This window comes from Manis javanica, chromosome 17, assembly GCF_040802235.1.
Source record: "Manis javanica isolate MJ-LG chromosome 17, MJ_LKY, whole genome shotgun sequence".
Lineage (NCBI taxonomy): Eukaryota > Metazoa > Chordata > Mammalia > Pholidota > Manidae > Manis > Manis javanica.
Window position 1 is genome coordinate 49,527,222 of NC_133172.1, and position 22,753 is coordinate 49,549,974.

Genomic DNA, 22,753 nt, shown 5'->3' on the forward strand with positions numbered 1-22,753 from the left:
ATGCATTAAAGCCAGAGGAGATATTCTGGAAATATTACAATTTTACCCACAACTGGGATGAGATCTGACTTCCCTTCTATAGAAATCATTATTTTTCTTTATATATGGGTTGGAAAGGTTTTATGATTGGAAGTACTGTACTTACCTTATAAGGTCAGTGTGATATCTTCCTGATTAGCTCTGGAAAGAGACAACGCCCACATAATAACATGGATTATTGTTAAAAAAATAGATGGTAATTATGAAAGATGCTGGAGAAGGGAAGCATGGTGGTGTTATCTACTCTGTTACTTCTGCTTTCCCAGTTGGCTTTCTTCTTCCTGGGCCTTCTTTAGAATTTATTCAGTTGATTTTGTTTAGGGACCATGAGGTATAGATCAAGAGGTTTCATCTTACTCCTGTTTAACAGGCCACATGGGGGCTTTGGGTTTCTTTCCCTGGAATTCTCTCAGGCTCAGACCATAGGCTAAGAACTGCCGTAACTCAGAGAGGACAAGCTAGTTTAAAAACAATCCTCAGAATTGCCTTGAGAAAGAAAGAGTCCAGCAGATATAAAGATTTTCAAAATATTCTTTTATTTCTAAACTGTATAAATAATGGATTTCCTGCTTGTAGTGCTTTTAACCCCTGTTACTGAAATCTCAGAGGTTTAATTTATAATTATTAATCTTTCCTTCATTATTCAAGATATAATCTTTTTTCCCCCTTAGCATTATTGATAATTATGAAAAAGATCAAATGTATAAAATGGTTTAGAGAAAAAGATAACAGTCATAAAAACCACTGTCTGGATTTAGTAAATATTAACATGGAATAAATTTTCCATGTTTGCTTCAGAACTTTTTCTTGAAAATATCAAATGTTGCAGATACAGTTGAAATTCCTTTGGTCTTCTCACTCCAATGTCTCTGCTTTCGCCTCTACCACACAAGAAGCAATTCTGTTCTGAACTTGGTGTGGTGCCTCGCTGTCTGTGCTTGTATAGTTTTATTCCATTTATGTGTTTCCACAACAGTATATGCAACTGTTTTGTGTAAGTTCAAGTGTATACCAATGACATCGTGGTGTACTTCAGCTGCCACTTGCTTTTTTTTCCTTCTTAGTATTATAGTTTGGGATTTATACATGTAAACAGAATTCATGTACTTCAAGTACTGTAGAGCATTTCATTGTATAAATGTATCACAATTTATCCATTCCCCCATTGATGGGCATTTAGATTGCTTACAGATTTTTGCTGTTATAAACAATGCTGTGATGAACATTTTTGAACATGGCTTCTGGTGTATGTGTTGGAAGATTTTCCCCTGGGAAATACTTAGGAGTGGAATCCTGGGGGGTACAATATGTGCATCTTTAACTCTACTGGAGGTTGCCAGGTACCATCTAACTTGTGCTGCCTCCAGAAACATATGGAGCTTCTCACCAACATGTACCATCAGACTTCTAATCTCTTGTTAATCTGATGGGTATAAAGAGAATTGATCTTTTTATTGCTTCAAAACAAATTTAGTCTGTGGGAGTCAAAACATCACCCTTTTAAATTTCAGAAATACGATGCCAAAATTAATTCATTCAATAAATATTTATGGAGTTCTCATTAAGATCCAGGTACCATTCTAGAAAGTAGGGCTATAGGTCTAACAGATAGGACACACATCTCAGCCCTCACAGAGTATACCTTCTAGGGGCAGGAGAGAGATAATAAATACAATAAATCAATACAATGTGAATCACATTGGTGATAAATGTTAAGAAGGAAAAGTAAAATAGAGAAGAAGGGCTACTAATGTGTGTGGAGAGGTGGGGTTGATAGGGTGGTCAGGGAAGGCCCCTTAAGAAAAATGACATTTGGTAAGAGCCTAAAGGCAGTAAGGAAATAAGTCATACATGTGGACAACTGAGGATAGAACATTCTAGATGGAAGGGGTAGAAGTCTGATAGGGGAGCATGTCTGTCATGTTCAGGGGACAACAAAGAGGCTCATGTAGCTTTGGGGGAGGGTGGGGTGGAGATAGGAAATGGGAGACAGGGTCAGAGAAGTGTGTGGTAGTGTATCTCGTAGAACCTCTAAAGGTCATTTTAAGGACTTTGACTTATCTGAGCTAGACGGGAAGCCACTGCATGGTTTTGCTTTAGCGGAGCGGTAGGATCTGATGTACATATTTTTTAAAAAACTGTTGTGCTGAATGTTAAGATTAGATTGAAGGGGGCAGAGGGCAGGGGCAGGAAAAACAAAAATCCCGGGAAGAGATCATGGTGCTTTGGACTAAGGCAGTGACTGTAGAGATTGGAGAAAAATGTTTGAACTCAGAAATATTTTAAAGGTAGAACCAACAGGATTTATTGACAGAGTGAATATGTGAAAGGAAAGGGGGAGCAGGAATGACTCAGAATTTTGTCCTGAGCCACTGGATGGAAGGAATTGTCATTCACTGAAATTCAGAAGACTGAGGGACAGGTCTGATGGGGAATATTGGAAGCTCAGTTTCGTCAGTAGACAAAGAGGATCTGAGGCTCAAGGTTGAGGTTCATGCTGGACATACCAATTTGGGATTGTCAACAAATTGGTGGTATTTAAAGCCATGAGGCAGGATGAGATAACCAAGAGAAGACGTGCAAAGCCTGAGCTAGGGGACACTCGGATGATTAGAGGATGAGGAGGGAAAAAGCCAAGAGAGGAGGCTGAGAGCAGCCTGAGAGGCAGGAGGAAAAGCAGGCAGGTGTCATGGAACCCGAGGGAGGAAAGAATTTCAAGGAAGATGCTGCCAGGAGGCCATATGAGATGAGGACTGAGAATTCGCTGTCAGATTTAATAATGTGGAATTCTGGTGTCTAGACATCTTGATAAGAATATTGTATTCTTCCCCCAGTATTGTATTCTCATATTCCCAGATTCCAGTACTGTATTCTTGTATGTTACCTGTAACATTTCAGAAGTTTCCATTGGTACTCCGTATGTTAGGTGAAAATAAAACTCAACTAGTCACTTCAATTTTTTTTGGACTGGATACATCTTATAAATATGGCAGATTGTTTTGTTTGGCTTTGGTTAAAATCTTGAACCATAAAATGACTTGGCTTTAGTTATGGGAAATGTCAGAATCAATGTGACTTTGCTGAAGCTACATATTTTTTTTTTTGAGAGGGCATCTCTCATATTTATTGATCAAATGGTTGTTAACAACAATAAAATTCTGTATAGGGGACTCAATGCACAATCATTAATCAACCCCAAGCCTAATTCTCAACAGTCTCCAATCTTCTGAAGCATAACGAACAAGTTCTTACATGGTGAACAAGTTCTTACATAGTGAATAAGTTCTTACATGGTGAACAGTGCAAGGGCAGTCATATCACAGAAACTTTCGGTTTTGATCACGCATCATGAACTATGAACAATCAAGTCAGATATGATTATTCGTTTGATTTTTATACTTGATTTATATGTGAATCCCACATTTCTCCCTTATTATTATTATTATTTTTTAAATAAAATGCTGAAGTTGTAGGTAGATGCAAGATAAAGGTAGAAAACAATTTAGTGCTGTAAGTGGGCAAATGTAGATGATCAGGTTGCTGTAGCTACATTTAATTCTCACATAAAGGCTTCCATTCTTAGAGTAATATGGTGAGTTAACTACCATGTTTTAAACCACTTTTTAGAATAGGAAATTAGGAGGAGAGATCAGACACAAATAGAATGAAAGAGGGTATTAATGATGTCAAATAGAATAGGAATTTCATAGGGATTTTATAGCAGGAGTTCACAAGAGTATCCTCCGACTCCTCGTGGCCCCTCGAAACTTCTAGAACTTTGCAAGATCAAATCTGTTTTCATAGTAACTTTATTTGCTCTTTTACTGTGATCACATTTGCACTGATGGTACAGAAGCAAAGGTGAGTAAAACTATTGGTGCCACAGCATGAATTAGGGCGTGCCAGCAATCAGCTGTCACTGAATCCCTCACCTCAGCACACTCCGTAAAAAGAAAACAAAGAGCCAGTTTCAGTTACAAATGTGCTCGATAAAGCAGTACAAGTTATTAACTTTGTTAAGTCTTGACCCTTGTGCACATGTCTTTTTAATATTCTGTGTGATGAAATTGGAAATATGCTCAAAGCACTTCCACAGCATATACAGTAGAGTGGTCGTGTTGAGAAAAAGCAGTTGTACCATGGTTTGAACTGAGAGCTGAATTAATTGGTTTTTTATGAAATACCATTTTTACTTGAAAAAACTAACAAAGTTATGAGGTTTGGGTATTTGGCAGACATTTTCTTGAAGATGAATGAAGCGAGCCTGTCACTTCAAGGAAAACAAGTAACAGTATTTGTTGCCAACAATAAAATATGAGTTTTTAGAGTGAAAATTAGGATTTTGGAATACTTATGTCTACCATCAAGAGCTTGACAGCTTCCCAGTGTTTGAAGATCTTTCTGATGAGGTCAGCAATGACATTCACAAATGCGCTTTTTTTTTGATAATGTGTAATGACATGTGTCCACATGTGGACTATCTATGTAACTGAATGAATCAAGACTTTCCAAATGACAAATGACAATGTTACAAAATCATATATATGAGTAAAAGATCCATTTAAAATGCAAGAAAGACTCCTGCTTCTAGCCAGGATGGAATGAAAGGGACGGGTGTGGCTAATGATGTCAAACATATTTTCATGTGCTTATTGGCCATTTGTTTATCTTCATTGGAGAAATGTTTGTTCAGATTTTTGTCCATTAAAAAAGATCAGATTTTTTTTTTGCAGTTGAAACACTGACTGTTGAACTGTGACTTCTTTTTAGAGATGTTATTTTGGGCTGCTCTCCTCTAAATGTTGATGCAATAGTCCTGGCCTAGGCCAGACCTATCTAGGCTCTAGGGTCAGACGACAGTGCAGACCCTACCTGGTTGGAAGTAGTATCGCCAAAGTTGCTTGGATGTTTATATTATATTTTCTTGCTTTGTCTCTTTTAAACTCAAGTATTAAAATTGGGTCCAGTTCCTCAATCTTTTCTCCAGTGTTCTCTAAACCTGCTGTGTTTGTCTTGTAGTTTCCTGGTGATGACATGGCATCTGCCAGTTCTAGCCGGGCAGGAGTGGCCCTGCCTTTTGAGAAGTCTCAGCTTACTCTGAAAGGTGAGTGGCACTGTGTGGAGGGTTTATCATTTGAGATCTGCCCCAGTTTTTGGGAAGAGGTGGGATTCTACCACACCTTGGTCTGGAGAACCAAATTTTATGAAATAGCTTAAGAGTGTACAAGTATTCATTCTCAAAGGGTGGTTATACTATAGCTAGAATTCTTGAAGAAGGTTAAAAGGAACTTTGGGCAAAAATTGTTGAAAATGGTGATTCCTTCATGCCCAGGGGCTCTTTTCTATCTACCCTCATTCTGTAGGTGATCTCATCCAACTTTGTGGCTTTATGCTTCCAATAATATGACCAATGCCAAATTTGTGTCTCTAGCCTAGGGCTTTTCTTTGAACTCTGATTTGTATCTCCAGCAGCCCATTGGTCATCTCTGCTTGAATGCTTAGTAAACATCTCAGTTGTGACATGTCTGGGACTGAGCTCATGATTTTTCTTTCTTATATCCTGTATTCAGACAATCAGCAAATCTGATTGTGTCTGTCTTCCAAACGTAGCCAGCGTTCAGCCTCTCTTCAGCACCTGCACCGTCCCACAGCCTGCCATCGTCTCCACCCCAGGTTAAGGTGACAGCCTCCTGTTTGCTGTCCTTTGCCTACTTCATTCCCTCAGCTACACAGCAACCAGTGATGTAAGGGAGCTCTTGTCAGTCCTCTGCTCAAACGTAACAAGGGCTCTCCATCTCAGAGTGAAAGCTGAAGACCTCACTTGACCCCATTTCTCATCTCCTCTTACTCTTCCACGTTGACCTACTTTTGCCACATGGGCCTCCTTGCTGTTCAATGAATATACTGGGTACACTCCCACCTCTGGACCTTTGCACTTGTTGTTCCCTCTGGGTGAAATGCTTTTGCCCAGGTATCTACCTGATTTGCTTCCATACTTTAGGTTTTTACTCAAAAGTCAGCCTCTTCACCAAGGCCTTCCTGATTCTCTCAACTTAATCCTCCCAAAGCCCTAATCTCATTAGGTCTAACCCTTGACTGCTTTATATTTTTCTTCTTAGCCTATTTACCTACTATTTTCTTTTTTCATTTATTGACTGTTTCCTTCAAAAGGCTGTTAACATCACAAGAACAAGCGTTTTTGTCTATTTGATTACTAGTGATAACCCAATAACTAGAGCAGAGCCTGGCACGCACTGGGCCCTCAGAGAATATTGCTGGAGTGAGAGAATGTTGCTTCCATAGCCTTAGCTTTGCAGCAGAGTCATGGACTGAGAGATGCCTGGGAAAGGGGACGGAGCTCAGTATCCAAGCTCAGGCCACTCAGCATGGTCATCTGAAAGCATAACTGCTGCTCTTGTCATTTTTTGTTTCATTATAATTTTTGAAATACAAATGTTATTCATTTATTTAATTCATTCACATACTTTAAAATTCTTTCCTTTCCTCCAGCTCTTTGGTGACCCTGCTTGGAGGAAACCAGTATTACCAGTTTCTCATGTCGTTTCTGAGATACAACAAAGGGGATGTATTTTTATAATTTTTGAGAGCCAGGTTGCCTTGCTTGGGAGGAATTCTTTTTAAGCAGTGTATGAGTGCCTGTTTCCCTACATCTTTACCAACATAATGTGTTGTCAGACTTTTTTTTTTTTTTTAATTTACCAGTCTGGTTGGTAGAAAAATTGTTCTTAGCCTAGTTTCATTTCACATTTCTTTAATTATAAATTATGTTGATCATCTTATACTTTTAAGAGAAATTTGTATTTCCTTTTCTGTGGATTGTCTGTTCTTTGCCGATTTCTTATTACTGATTTTTAAAAATAGTCTTGATGCACTTCAATTATTTTTCTTGGTGACTCATAGCTGCTGCAGCCCTCTTGAGGAGAGAGAAGAATTAGAGTGAACGATAGGATTTTGAACTTCGGAGGATAGCCTTTACTACATTGTCTAATAACTAGCAAGCTCAGGCTGAAACAGAAGTCTGCCCACAGAACCTGGTGACATCCGCAGGTCTCTGTTTTAGGGTCATATTATTCAGGAACACACACTGACTTATAAAGAATTCTGACGCATAAAGAATTTTGTTGCCTTTCCTCAGTGCATCTCATTTTACACACACACACACACACACACACACACACACACACACACACACACACACACACACATTTAACCTCTAGGGATTCATCTAGGAAAATGGTGGGAGAGAAAGGGAAAGAGAAATAACAATTTAAATGGTGTCGGTGGCTTTTTACCCCTGCGTTTCCTGGATAGAGCCTGTAGTGTGATTTGGGGGATGTTACTATGCTGTTCCCTCTGAGTTCTGTTGTGCCTCTCCATGGTGCAACCCTTGTGTTTGAAGATATACATCAAGGTCCTTAAACAGAAGCCAAGTATTTTATCTGATATTTAACTCAAGAAACACTGAAAAAAACAGCACGATAAAGCAAAAACCTGGCCGTTTGGAACCTATTGAAAGACAATATACCAGACTATTCAGTGCCTTCTTAAGAGCTTTTCAAGGGCATAATTTTGGCCATCTGTGATTTTTGCCTTATTTGTTGACTTTAAAAGCTAAACCCTATGTGAAAATGTGGTTTCATGTATCAGAAAGTAGCATTTATATTTCACCAAACAGTAAATCAACTTTCTAGATAAACTCGCTTGCATCTTGAGGCCTTTATTTTGGCTTGTCTTTTAAGAACAAGAAACATTCAAAATACCACTCCACTGGTTAATTATAAATTGCAGCCTGTAAAATGTATCTTTACAGTGGGGTGGCCTGGCACACCCCACATTAACCAAGGATCAAATTTAGCAGCCCCAATTGGAGAACAACCTGGTGTGAACGATAAGGAGATTACAGTGTAACCTAGGTGGTGTTCTTGACAAAATATCCACTGTGAATCCAATCATGAGGAAACAATCAGTAAATGCAGAATTTGGCTCATTCCATAGGACAGTAGGTAGAAATCTTTAAAAATCCTTGTCATGGCAAAAGAAGGGAGAGCATTCTAGATTTTAAAAGATTAAGAAGACAACCACCAAAGTGCAGTTTGCTCATCCTGATTGGATCCTGGATTAGAGGAAAAACAGTTGTCAAAAGATACTTGGAGTAATTGGGGGAATTTGGATATGGAATGAAAATCAAATAATAGAGGGAGTGACTAAATTTTTTTAAGTAGAATGATGGTGTGGTTAGGTGGAAGGATGACCTTAGGAGTTGCATTCTGAAGCTATTTAGGGCTGATCTGCTGTGATGTCTACACTTTAGTTTCAAATGGTTTACCAAAGAAAAAGTGTGTGGAAATATGCACATACTCTCACACATATATAGATATAGCTATTGTGTGTATCCTGTGTTGTGCAGTAGGGTAACCACCACTGCCACACAGAACTATTTACATTAAAATTAATATTAAATAAAATTTAATATTCAAATCCTTAATGATGATAGCCATATTTCAAGTGCTCAATAGCCACATGTCCCTCAGGGCAGTGCATTGGCTAGCACTGGTGCAGAACTCATTATCCCAGAAGCTCTCTTGAACAGCCCTGATAAAGACACGCACATAGAAAGAGGCAAAAAAGCAAACACGGCAAAACTACAGTTGGTGTAGAGTATACCATTTAGTGTTTTGTTCTTTCAACTTTTCTATAGATTGGAAACTTCAAAATAAGACTGCTAATTGCAGCATCTGATCCTAGATTAGGTCCTGAACCAGAAAAAAATTGTCTTTTCTCTTTTGATATAATGGCTGCTGAGAGTTCAGTTGGCAAAATATGGATGTTCTGTCCATTAGATACGAGGATTAAAGAATGTTAAATCTCCCAGTGTTGATAATTATACTGTGTTATGTTAGACAATGTCTTTGTACTTAGAAATACACACTGAAGTATTTAGGAGTAAGGGGGCACAGCGCTACAACTTACACTCAGAATTTTGGAAAAAATGTATGTGTGAGAGGGAGTCGGGAGAGTAATAAAGCAAAAATAGCAAAAAAGTTATTTGGTGACTTTGGATGAGTTTATAGGAATTTTTTATATTACTCTTGAACTTTTCTAAACGTCTGAAAAGAAAAAAAAAAGCTAGGGTAAAAGCTGGAGAGCAAAGAAAGAAATATCCTGGCAGAGTTCAAGGGGGGAATACTCGGAGTCTTGGTTCCAGAGTTAGCTCTGCTTCTGAGTAGCTACACGGTTTTCTGTATGTCACTTCACCTCCCTGGATCTTAGTTAGTCCAACTATTTAATAAAGGGTTTGAACTTGTTGATTTTAGAGGAACTGTCTAGCTCAAAATGATAGGACTGTAATTACAACTAGTCCCTATTTTTTTTTTAAGGGGCCACATGCAGAGCTACCCTTCCACCACTAGGTGGCCTCAGTTAACCTTTGTCTACGTGTTGAGTATTTCATTTTTCTACTCTGGGCTGTCTTCCCAACATTGTTCCCTAGTACCATCCCTCGTTGCTTCTGAATCTCAGCCACAACTTTTGTTATTGTGCTGTGACTTTCTCCCTGCTGTTCTTTTGGGCCTGGGGAAGGCAAGTATTGTGGAAAGAATTCAGACGTGGCTTTACCCTTTGCCAAGTTATGGACCCTTAAGACTGTCACCTCGCAGAAAGGTCTGCGTGGGAGAGGTTTGCTAAATCTTGACAGAGGGGAGCTCAGGCGTGCCATCATGGATGTCGTATGATGTGGTTTGGGGCATGGGATAGAAGATGTCTAGTATTTCATCCTGGTGACCAGGAATTTCCACTTTGGCCAGTATATGCTGTAGAGATGCCTGTCTAGCCTTGGGAGGATACTTGCTTAGCTTGTGCTCTATCAGTCCCTGGCTTGCTGGTGCCAAGTGAACATCAGAAATGCTGCCACACGAAGGATACGAAGAGGAAATGCAGAGGGCTAATAAGCACATGGAAAAAACATTCAGTCTCACTAGGAACTGAAGAAAAGCACTAGAACAATTGTCTGGTGATGACACACAGCGCAGTGTGGAGTGCATATCCTGGCTTGAAGCCCCCTGGCTATGCAGCCTGAGACAATGACTGAGCTTCCCCAAGCCCGTTTACTCCTGGGTGAAGTGAGGGTGATGGTATATTCCCTGCCTCTTGGGCTTGTTGTGAGGATGCAGTTAAATGTGTTCATAGTATAGTGTCTATCATAACTACTCTTTAAATCTTAGCTATTATCTTGATATAATTTTTTTACCAACATTTATGATTGAATAAGAGTGAAAAACCACTCCTCCATGCTCTGTAGTGTTTGCTGAAATGGATGTGTTCTTACAGTGCCGATGGGCATCTATATGGGCTTATCCTTTTTGCAAAGGAATTAAGCAGTTTTATTTATTTATTCTCTTAAGTGTATTTTTTGTAATTGAAGTATAGTTGATATCCAATATTATATTGGTTTCAAGTATATAACACAGTAATTCAACAGTTGCACACATTAAATCCTCACCCCAACTAGTGCAGTTATTGTCAACATAGAAAGATGTTACCGAATCATTGACTATATTCTCCATGCTGCACTTTCATCCCCATGACTAACTTATATGATTGAGATTCTGTGCCTATCTCCTTCAGCTATTTCACTTATGCATCTCAACCCATCTCTCATGTTAAATACCAGTCACTTCTCAGCATCTATGAGTCTGTTGCTATTGGTTCATTTTGTTGTTTTGATTTTATATTCCATAAAAAAGTAAAATCATATAATATTTGTCTTATACCCTCTAGGTCCATCCATGTTGTCACAAATGGCAGGATTTCTTTCTTTTTTATGGCTGAATAATACCCCATTGTACCACATCTGTTGTACACTATTGATTCATCTGTTGATGGACACTTTGGTTGCTTCCATATCTTGGCTCTTGTAAATATGCTGCAATAAACATAGGGGTGCAGGGAATTAAGGAGTTTTAATAACTTTAAAAAACGTTTATATCATTTGGAAGAGCACTCAGAAATGCATGCAACTATGTGCATTCATGGCGATTTTCCCAGAGCAAAAAATTTTTAACATTGAAAGAATAGTTAACTAAATTATGGCAGGTCTATACGATGGGCTTGTTTTGCAGCCAATCAAAATTGGTTTTGGGAGGAGAAGAAATTTTAAAGAATTGGGGACATTAAGGATGAATGGCTGAAAAGTCTGGATTCACCAACATACTACTGAACATTATCCCACTGTTTTCAGGTTAGGAGTGATTCTTTTTCCTTGTGCTTCATATATATTTTTTTTATCTCTACATTAAATAAAAATTCTTTTAGAATTAGGAAAAAACACAATTTATTTTTTAAGAGAAACGACAAGAAACCTTGAAAACGTCTGCCACAGGGGGGCAGCCGGGAGCCCTTTGACTCTTCTCTGACTTTGTTTTCTGCCCAGTGGTGTCAGCAAAGCCCAAGGTGCATAATCGTCAGCCTCGAATTAACTCGTTTGTGGAGGTGGCCGTGGATGGACTCCCCAGTGAGACCAAGAAGACGGGGAAACGGATTGGGAGCTCGGAGCTTCTCTGGAATGAGATCATCATTTTGTAAGAGCAAGTCTCCTCTCTTCAGTGCAGCGCCATGGGGGAAAGAGAGAAGGCGCTCCCAGGGGCTGAGGGGACCCAGGGTTCCTGTGAAGCCCCAAGCTCTTCGGCCTGTGGTACCTGAGGTGCCTCTCTTCAGGTGTTTCTGCGTTATTGAGCCCACAGAGCGTTCATCGTTAGCTGGATGGTTACAGGGTCAGCTCTAGGGGGTGGATAAAGCATATGTGATTGTCTTCCTCCTTGGGGCTTTCCGCCCCCCTCCAAGATGTCCACAGTATAGTTTTCTGTTTTCTTCTAAGTTGTCAGAGTGATCGATCTGCTTGGATGTGCTGAATCAAGCATTTGTTTTCCAGGAATGTCACGGCTCAGAGTCATTTAGATTTGAAGGTCTGGAGCTGCCATACCTTGAGAAATGAACTGCTAGGCACCGCCTCTGTCAACCTCTCCAGTGTCCTGAAGAACAATGGGGGCAAAAGTATGTATGTTGAAGGGGTGGCTGGCATAACTCATTTGTGGGGTGGGAGGAAGAATTTGAAGGCAGGGTTTCTCAGCCGCCATGGATGAACCTGGGGATACGGTTTCCTCCCCACTCAGGGGCGGCAGTGACTCTGTTCCAGGTGGGCGCCACCTGTGGAGTTCTAGGATGGCGGAGAGCCCCTCTTTGCCTCCACCGTGGAGCTCAGCACCCTCCGTCCACGGGCTCTAGAGGTGGGATGCAGTGATGTGTCCCCTTGATCCTTCTTCAAGGAGGAGTTCTTTGCCTCTGCCTCTGCCCCTCTTTTCCGCATCCAGGAGATATGTGACATGTGGACCCAAACTGTCAAGTGCCTCCAGTAAATCATTACTCTCCTAGTCTGCGCCCTCTGGTGTGTGTCTGTGGGGTGAAGTTACATACACATGGTGCCCTGCACTTAGTAGGCACTCAGTAAACGTTTACTGGATGTTGGCATGTGCAGGCAGTCTGTCATAATTATTCAGGGTGCCTCTGCTGCATGGAAATCTAAACCCTACCATCCCTTTGTTGCTGTTTGTGGTCAGTGGCCTAACCTGTGGCTGTGGTATCTGGACCCTCCCTCATAAAGCCTCTCGTCAGAGCAGAACCATATGTGGTGAGGGAACTGCACAGCGTGAAAGGGTCCTTTTTCTTTTGATGTCTGCTGTGTAGAAAATATTTTCTGAAAGTGAATTTAGCCTAAGAGAGATGTGGGGGTGGGGAGAGGGGGGGCCCCAGGGCGAGCGCTGCATTGATTCCAGCGCCTTCTCTGACCTGTCCTTTCTGAGGGGCCCCTTGAGTGGTGTCTGACTTTTCCTTTCTGCTGGGCACACCGGGTTATGTTGAGCCCCCTCAGGAATCGTTTAGAACCAGGAATGTGCCTCTGCTTTAATTCTGCAGGGAACTCCTGGGTGTTGTCTTCTGTGTTGGTCTTTGTTTTCCCAGGCTCAAGCCTACCTTTTATAATTTGATTATCAAGGTGGATTATATTTATTATGACATTTAGAAATATACTGTGACATTCTTCTGGCATCAGCAGTCGGCACGACTGTCCTTTCTTCCCTTCATTTGTCCAGTCAACATACTTTTGCTTTGGTTTATAAAAATAATTGTAGAAAAACTTGAAATTACACAAAAGCCACACAGACGCACAAAGAAAGTGAAAATCTCTTGTAAGCATCGCACCCAGTGATAGTTACTCACACTTTGGTATATACCCTTCTGAGCTTTTTCTCGCATGCACGTATTATTTTACAACATGCCTTTTTCTCTTTAAAATGTATCAACATATCTTTATCTATATTTAATTGTGATAAAATGCACGTAACTTAAAATCTATCATCTTAAGCATTTTTGAGTGTGCAGGCAAGTGGCATTAAGTGTGTTCACACTGCTGTGCAGCCACCACCACTGTCCATCTTCAGAGCATCGTCATCGTCCCGAACTGAAACTCTGTGCCTATTGAGCAATGATCCCACAGTCCCTGCCTTCCCTCAAGCCCCCACCATTCTGTTTCTGTCCCGAGGAACCTTACTGCTCCAGGTGCCTCATGTAAGTGGAATCAGGCCGTATTTGCACATTTATGTCTGGCTTGGTTCCCTCAGCATGATGTTCTCAGGGCTCATTCATGGTGTTACATCTGTCAGAATCTCCTTCATTTTAAGGCTGAATATTATTCCATTGTATGGACACGCCACATTTGTTTATCTATTTATCTGTCCAAGGTCACTTGGCTTGCATCCACCTTTTGTCTGTTGTGAACACAGGTGTACAAATATCTCTTCAAGTCCCTGCTTTCAATTCTTTGTTGTATATGCCCAGAAGTAGACTTGCTGGATCATTTGGTAATCCTATGTGTGATTTTTTGAGGACCCACCATACTCTTTTTCATAACTGCTCTACCATAAAAGATATCAATTTAATTTTCTTTTAAAATAGTCTTCTAAAATACAGTTTTTGATGACTGCCTGGCAGTAGTCTACCAGAAGGCTGTGTGAGCATGGAGAATATAGTCAGTGATCCTATGTTGACAGATAGTAACTGTACTAGTTGGGGTGAGGATTGAATACTATGGGTAACTGTTGAACCCTGGTGTTGTATGCTTGAAATCAATATAAGATTGTGTATCAGTACTTTTGTTTTTAATTGACACTTCAATTAAAAACAAAAAGAAGGCTGTGTGAAAATTTAAGGTTGGATGGGTAGCTTTGAGTCTTTCACAATCACAACAATGCTCTGGTAAATGTACACATTTGTATAACTTTTTGCCCATTGTTGAAGTTTTACTTGTGATAAATTACTGAACATGAATGTGTTGGGTTTAACCATTTTTCAAGGATTTTGACACATATTGCCAAAGGTTCTGCTAGTTTACCTTCTGGTCAGCTGTGGCCAAGATTACTGGTTTCTACTGCACCTTGGCATTCATTGGATTTATTTGTAAAAAAAAAAATATATATATATATATATATATATATATATATATATATATATATTTGATAATATTATGTGAGATTTGCTTCAGCAATTTTTTTTTCTGGCTTTGCTATTTCAATTACAGATGTCCCCACACTTGACCCGAGACTCTTCAGTATGCATCTTGTAAAAAAAAAAAAAAAGATCATATTCTTACATAATTACCTACCATTACTATATCTAGCAATATTAACATAAATTCCTGTTATCATCTATTACCCAGTTCATATAAAAAAAACTGCATGGTGTTTTACAGTTTGCTCAGACCTGGATTTGGACAAGGGCCGTTCATTACATTTGGCTGTCATGTCTCTAAAGTCCTCTAACTCCACCCCTGTTTTTTATGCTGTGATTTAAGGAAGGAGATTGACTGTTTTAAAAGTGTGTTTATTGCCTTATTAATGTCCTCTGCTCATTTTATACTGAAATGTGCATTTTTTGGTTTTGAAAGAGCTCTTTATATGCTAAGGCTATTATCTTTTGTCTTATAATTCCTAAATGTTTTTCTAGTTTTTCATTTGCATTTTAATTTTGCAGGGTTTTTTTTTCTTTATTTTTCCCAAACAGATGTTTAAACTCTATGAAGTTGAATCTGTTACTCTGTGTTTTCAGCCTTTTCTTATATGCTCCGAAAGGCTTTCCTCATCCTGAGATCAGGTAAATAGTCACCTCTGTTTTTTCCCAGTTTGTCTGAGATTTTATTTTTTCACATTTAATTCTTCATCCGAAAGAGTTTATTTTTGTTTACAATGTGCATAGGGATCTGATTTAATTTTTCCCAAGTAGCCTATTGCTTTAAAACTACTTACTGAATAATCCATCTGTATCCTCACTGATTTGATTGCTACCTTCAGCACGTATTAAAAACGTATGTGTACTTACATGTTTGGGGATTTCCATTTCATTTGCAGTTTCATTAGCCTTCCCAATTACTCTGTCTTAGCTGTTATAACATTATAATATCTCTTATTATCTAACAGTTCAAGTTTCTCTTCTTTTCAAAATCTTCTTCCTCTTTTCTTTGCATATTTGACATCATCATGTGAACTTCAAAATTATTTTGTCAGGTTCTCTCCTCCCGCTAGATCCCCTGAGATTTTATTGGATTCCTATTAAATGTAAAGTTGGAATCCTATCATATGTCAAGTTTCTTTATGGAGAATTTCCACACTAATTCTTCCCCCGGAATCTGGAATGTCTCTAAATCCATTCAAGTCATTTTGAAGTTATCTTTAGATAGAGTCTTTCAATTTTTAAAATAGTTTTGATATTATTTTCAGTGGAATCTTCTATTATTATGTTTTTTAACTTAGTGTTGTTGGTATATGACTACTAGTTTCTGCATTTTGTAGATAATCAGTTGCTAAATTCTTAGTATAGGTTTTCAGTAGTTCTTGATTTTCTTGGTAGTCATTTCTTTGATTTCTAAGATTGATAATTTTGTTCATGTTAGGAAATAACTATATATTTTTTCTTATTAGTTGCTTTGCTACAACTTCCTGTTTTAGTGGTGATGGAATGGGCATCCTGCCCTGTCTTAACAACCATGCTTCTAGTGATTCCTCTCTAGGAGTAAAGTTGGGTATTAGTAACCTGTCTTCCTAGTTTATTAATTAAAGAAAAAAATTTTTGTTTTTCAAGTTCATTTTTTATCAGATAGATATCTTTAAAGCAACCATCAGGATAATTAAACGATTCTTTTGTTTCAATGTTTATGTTTATTTACTAATAGTCACTTTCTTAGAATTCTAGAATGTACCTAATTGCTCATGTTAGATTATTCCTTGAAAATTTTGTTAGAATTGCTTGTTAGTATTTTACTTGGGGGTTTTCCATCTGTAATCATAAATGTAATATATCTTTAGCTTGGTACTATTTTTGTCAGTTTTGGAATCAAGGCTAAGCTAATTTTATAAAGTAAACTGAAGTGCTTTCCAACTTTGGGAACAGACTGTGTAACATGGGAGTTATCTGTTCCATGAGTGCAGGAAAGAGCTCACCCATAAGACCAACTGGGTCTGGCTGCTCTTGTGAAATAATTCTTTCATGGCTTTTTCAGTTTTCTCCCCGTAATGATTGGTTTACTCAGCTTTTCTGATTAATCTTGTGTCAGTTTTTAAATTCATGTTTTCCGAGAAAGTTGTTTCATGAGATTTTTCAAGTTTATTAGTATAAAGAGTTTATATAGGATTCTTATTTAAAAAGATGTTTCTGAGTTTTCTCACATAAATTTTTGGTATTTGTGGGTTTTCCCCCTCCAATTTTTTCTCAACTAGCATAAACATTGTCATTTTAATTTTTGGTCTCTAATTTGTTTTTCACAGAACAGCTTCTTGAATTTATTCACCAATTATACCATATTTATTTTCTGATATTAATTTCCATTTTTAACTTTAACTTTTTTCAACTATTTGCCCTAAACCTGTTTTTTTTTAAATCTGTTTAGTCAATCAATCATTTATAGCTTTCTTAGTTGAAAGTTTAGTGCATTTATTTTTGTCCTTTGTATGATGATGAAAACATTCTTGCTTTGAAGTTGCCTTTGATTTTTTTCCCTAGGTATTCAGATTTTTTTCTTTTGAAGAAAAGTGCACAAACCTTAAGTAGCGTAGCTCAATGACTATTTACATATGTTTGCATGTGTGTATTCTCCACTCAGATCACGATGTAGAACACTTCCGCCCCAGAAGGTTCCCGTGTCCTTTTCAGTCAATATCCTCTTGCCCCTCTCTGAGATAACCACTATTCTGACTTCTGTCCTATTGGTTAGTTTTGCCTAAATCTTGTATTTTGTGTCACTGAAGTCATACAGTATGTTTTCTTGTGCCTGGCTCATCATTATGTCTGTGAGATTCATCCATTCTTTTGTATGTACAATTATTTGTTTTTTTTACTGGGTGTAGTATTTTATTATATGGATATACCAGTTTATTTTTTCATTTTCCTGTTGGTGGACATTTGGATTGTTTCCAGCTTCTGGCCATGATGAGCAGAGCTGCTGTGAACATTTTCATATGTGCATTTTGGAGGAGATAAGCATGCATTTCTGGTGAGGATATGCGCATCTAGGGCTGTAGGTTCATAGTGGGTGTATGTTGAGCTTTAGTAGATACTGCCTAAGTTTTCTAGTGATGAACCAATTTGCTGTATATTTTGCTGTGTTCTGCTCACTTTGTGATTGCTGTTGTTGTCATTTTTTTCATTGAGCCCAGAGTGATTCAGGTGTTGTGATTCAGAAGATGTTTTCTTCACCTCCCAGGCTTATGTCATTTGTGGCAGTTGCCGCAGCTTCCACTGCGCTTGTTGACACTCACTCTGAGCATGTGGCTGGGTTGACTAGTGAGGCGCATCAGAGGAAAATGTGCATTGGACCAGAGCAGTGAGCTGTTTTTTCTTAGAAAAACAAATCTTCTAAGATAATAATGGTATAAACAATATAATATTCTGGCCATGTTTTGCAAAGCCTTTACTCAGAGCAAGGCTAGTGATCATGCACCTGTCATGTAGAGAAGCAGTTAAGAGCATGTTGACTCTGAAGTCAGACAGCCTGGGTTTGAATCCTGGTTCCACCAGCTTTGTGACATCAGACAGTAGCTGACTCTCTCTCTGTGTTTCTGTTTCCTCATCTGTAAAATGTTGTCTTGAGGTTAAAGGAGCCAGTAGTACTTGGCACATGTACGTACTATGTAATAGTAGTAGTAGCAGTGATTCTGTCTCCTCAGATACTTGTCTTCCCAAAGATTGGGAGGTTCAATTCCAGAAATAAACAGCAGAAACCATTTCCCAATGTGGGACCTCCTTGCCTAAATGGAATACAGCCCTTCCTTAGAGAATTCTAAGACTGGAGAAATGCAAAAGCCTTGGGGGTGTGGAGTGGGAGGTTGTCATTAATGTAAGACATTTCAGTACCATGGTCTCAGTGCCTACCCTCCCTGGGGAGCTGCTGGGCTGGAAGGTCTCCAGAGTGGTACCTGAGTACACGTATGGTTACGTAGGGTAGTGGGTCACGTTATGTTCAGTGTCTCCTCGCTCTGTGGCCTGGTCTTCCTGAAACCGCTTTTCCTGGGAAAGAGCCTGAGAGGTAGCATTTGCCCTCCCTGGAGTTCTTCTGCTCAATGGGACACAACTCTTTCTTTCATTTGCTCGCCTGTTTCCTTCTGGGTGGACTTGGAGGTTGAGTAGGAGCTGGTGTTTGATGCCTCCCCTGGCAGAGGGATGCTGTGGTGGAGGGATTTAGTCAGGTCCTGCTGTTGTGCAGTGGTTGGCCCTGGTCGACTCTCTGCGAGGACATTGGCCTGCCTGGGGCTGCAGAGAGAATTTGACCAAAAGCACTGGGTTGGCTGTTAAGAGAAGTTCTAGTCATCTGTGTGGAAGCCAGAACCTGAGGTTGAATATAAAAATTATAAAACCTTTTTATTAGGGGAATTTTCCAACATAATCCCTGTCACCCTCTTCAGTTAACCCACATGTTTCATCTGTTCCCACTTACTGGATAATCGTAGTTTTTCTGAATTGGTAGCAGGTAGGATCTAAGATTCAGTTTTCTCTTGCAGCTCTCTTCTCCTGCAGCCAATCCCATGAATACTGCAGACCTTGGCACCATCAGATTGTCCTACTTTCAAGGAGGGAAGTGTAGCTAGAAGTAGATTTTTTAAACAATTCATTTATTTAAAAATAATTTCAAATTCAGAGTTAAGTTACAAGAATAGGACAAAGAACTTCCCTATAACCTGTACCCTCCTGTTAATAATTTGATACATTTGCTTATTAAAATAGTGTCTGTCTTTACATTTGGGTATAGGAACTTTCTGACTCATTTTTGAGTAAATTACAAACCTTGTACATCTTTGTCCCTAAATACTTAAGTGTCTATTTCCTGAGAAGGATATTCCTCCCAACCACTGTCCTGTTAACCAAATTAAGAAATTTAACATTTTTACAATACTGTTACATAATTCAAACTCTCTAATTGTTGCAAAATGTGCTTAAAGTGATCCTCCAGCCAGGATCCCACGTGAGACTATGCATCACATTTAGCTGTCCTGCCTCCCTAAGCTTGCGGTCAGTTCCTCAGCCTGTTTTTGTCTTTCATTATACTGTTGTTGTTGAGGCCAGGCCAGTCTTTTTGCAGAATCTCCTCAATCTAGCTTTGTCTGATTTCCTCCATGATCAGATTTAGGGTGTGCAGTTTTGGCAGGAACACCCAGAAGTGATGTTGTATCCTTCCCAGTGCGTCATAGGAGGAGGCACGTGACTCCGCTTATTTCGTTATTGATGATGTTAACTTTGATCATTTGGTTAAGGTGTCTGACAGGTTCTTCACTGTAAAATTACTGTTTTTTTTTTTTGATAACTAAGAAGTAATTTATAGGGAAGACCATACTTTGAGACTATGTAACTGTTTCTCATCACACCTCACTCACTAGTTTGCTTTCATTAATGATTTTTGTTTGATCACTTGTTACTGTGAGGTTGCAAGATGTTTTTTCCCCTATTTTATCATTCCCTCCACATTTATTAGTTGGCATGCTACTGCAAGGAAGAACTGCTCCTTTTCCTTTATGCGTTCTTGTGAGTATGTACTGTCAGTCTCAACCCATGGATTCTTATTTTATCAGTGAGTTATAATTTATTACTGCTGTTATTTTGGCTAAAAGTATCACTGTTTTGGCCAGTAGATGCCTCTTCAAGCTTGCTCCTGAATCCTTTTGATATATCCTCTTCATATATATTTTTTCCAAATATAATTCAGGGTAGTTGGAATTTACTATGTGATAAAGGTGGCATTTAAAGTCAGAAAAGGTGAACATGTGGCCCTGGGACCATCCCCTAACCTAGTGGTTTTCAAAGTGGGGTCTCCAGACCAGCAACCTGGGTATCCCCTGGCTCACCACCTAGGAAGAAATAAAGGGAGCTACTTTCCTTACACTGATCCTTGGGATGATTTTCTTTAGTTTTTTGAACATTTAACCCTTTAATCTATATAAAGCTTATTTTGGTATATGATGTGGGATGAGGATCTAGTTGGATCACTCTTTATATTGGGAAGAGTGTCTTGAGCCTTCATTCTTCCTAAGAGGCTATTTATATGTCTGTACACATGTATATGCACATACACATCATACATACAGATGTGTGAATATCTGTTTCTGTGTCTATGTATTAAACACCAAGAGTTCATGCTGAAACTTCCAATTCTAAGTCAACCCATGAGGTTCTTCCCAACCGTCCTCCATTCCATATGAGAACACTGGCTCTCAACATCAGCCATCTATTTACTGATTTCCCTCAATTCTATAGTGCACAGAAGGTCATTTGAGAATTGCTGTACAAATACCACTGTGAAAAATGAAGTGGACTTTGAAACACACCTTCCTTTTTCTATGTGTGCCTCCCAGATTAAGAAAGAAGGAAAGCAAGCAAGCAAACAGCTCCCTATTTATTTAAACATCTCAGCGGAGGGCTGTTATTGGCACTTCTCGCTCCACGAACAGGTAGGCCAGTCGTCAGGGGCGCCACCTCCGTATTCCCCGTAAGGAGGGAGGGTTCTGGGGGGTGGGCTGTGCCTCAAGGAGGCATGCCTGATAGTGCAGGCTTTTATTTTAAAGTAAACACAACACTGTTTTTCCAGTTTTTCAACTTAAAGGTAAATAAAACCACTGATCCTCAGGACTGGAGTCACAGGGAGAAGAGAGAAAATGAAAAAGAAAAAATGCTCTACAGTTCAAAACAATTTTAAATTTGAAAAACTGTTCACTATTTCTTCTACTGAGGAGGCAGTGAGCAAGGGACAGAGTAAAAGGCAGTATGTGACAGTCCCGTAGGCTGGTGGGGAGATGGTCTTTAGGGCACAGCTGCAAACTCCACTGCCTCGAATAGGCCCAAAGGTCGAAATGGCCACACCAGTCCTGCCTAGCCAATTAGCTACTTTCATGAACCTGGTAAACCACTAAGACCACCTGGTTATTTCAGCCTTGTGCAGTGTTCACGGGACATTTCTGAGGAATTTTCTCTTTCTCCCAATTTGAGAATATTAATATTTTTTCTGATTATAAAAATAACACATGCTCCTAAAACTGAAATGCTATTGTCGTTTTTCCAATTATCATTTGTATTTCACGCTTATTGGAAAAAAAAGGATAAGGATTCTGAGGGCCTAGTTTGTGTTAGACATTGTTTTGAATTCTTGAAATAATTTATCTATTAAAACTTATTTAACTCTCCTGCATGCCCAGGAGGTAGATTGTTTTGCGGCCCGCTGATGAGGAAATAGGTGGATGTTGTGTGAATTGCCCAGGCCATGCAGCAGGTGGGGGCAGAGTAGGCATTTAACCCTGGTCCCGGAGGCTTTGCCTGTCATCTCTGCATCCCAGCCTTCCCATGAAGGAGAAGGTCAGACTCACTTGAAGTTCTGTTACTCGGAGCTCACCCTGTTAATCTTGTGTCATATACCCACAAAACTTTTTTGGGTACGTGAATCATATGTGTATGTATGTGTATATGTGTGACTTTTTTTCCACTATACGTATTACTCTGTAACTTGCTTTTTTTCACTCCGTTTTTTTCCACCTCAATGAAACTAGACCATTTTTAATGTCTGTCATAGCAGTTTCTAGAATGCACTGTAGTGTAGCCAGTCTCCTATTATTGGCCATTTCTACTCTTACTATTAAAAACAAGACTTTTCAATAAATTTTTGTAAGGATATATTTGTGTTCCTGTCCATTTTTTTTGTGTGTGTAGGGTGCTGAGATCCTTAGGTATGCGACTTCTGGGTCAATGGACAGGTGTGTCTCAAATTTTTTGGTGTTTTCCTCTGCTGTCAAGACTGGACCAGTTCAGTCGCTCACTGTGCACGTGTCTGTGAGCCTGTGTCCCTGACCCTCAGTGGGTGCTGTCCTCCTTTTTAACCCCTGGTGGGCTGTTAGATGAAAAGCAATGGCTCATTATTTTACTTTGCATCTCTTTTCTTTTCTCCTTCCCTTTTCTGACTGAGAAATTTCAGGTAGGCTTTTGCCCTCACAGGCCTGCTGCCAGTGCTGGTACCCAGGGCCAACCCAGCTCCTTGTTGCTAAAACAAATGGTCAGTTCTCACTTGTAATTCACCTGCCTTGCACACTGGCTACAATGAATCCATCCCTCCTGGGCCTAA

At 39.4% G+C, this 22,753-nt stretch overlaps 1 protein-coding gene across 4 annotated transcripts in view; it reads left to right on the plus strand.

Moving 5' to 3' along the window:
- Nucleotides 1-22,753, plus strand: part of WWP2 (WW domain containing E3 ubiquitin protein ligase 2) — a 167,246-nt gene that overhangs the window by 52,706 nt on the left and 91,787 nt on the right. For 3 of the 4 annotated variants that reach the window (XM_073226344.1, XM_017670019.3, XM_017670020.3), the window contains 3 exons: nucleotides 5,059-5,143; nucleotides 11,489-11,636; nucleotides 11,987-12,108. In XM_073226344.1, the coding sequence (XP_073082445.1) occupies nucleotides 5,074-5,143; nucleotides 11,489-11,636; nucleotides 11,987-12,108 (340 nt within the window). In that variant the 5' untranslated portion in view covers nucleotides 5,059-5,073. The remainder of the gene's footprint in view (nucleotides 1-5,058; nucleotides 5,144-11,488; nucleotides 11,637-11,986; nucleotides 12,109-22,753) is intronic. The other variant, XM_073226345.1, reaches the window with a different exon arrangement.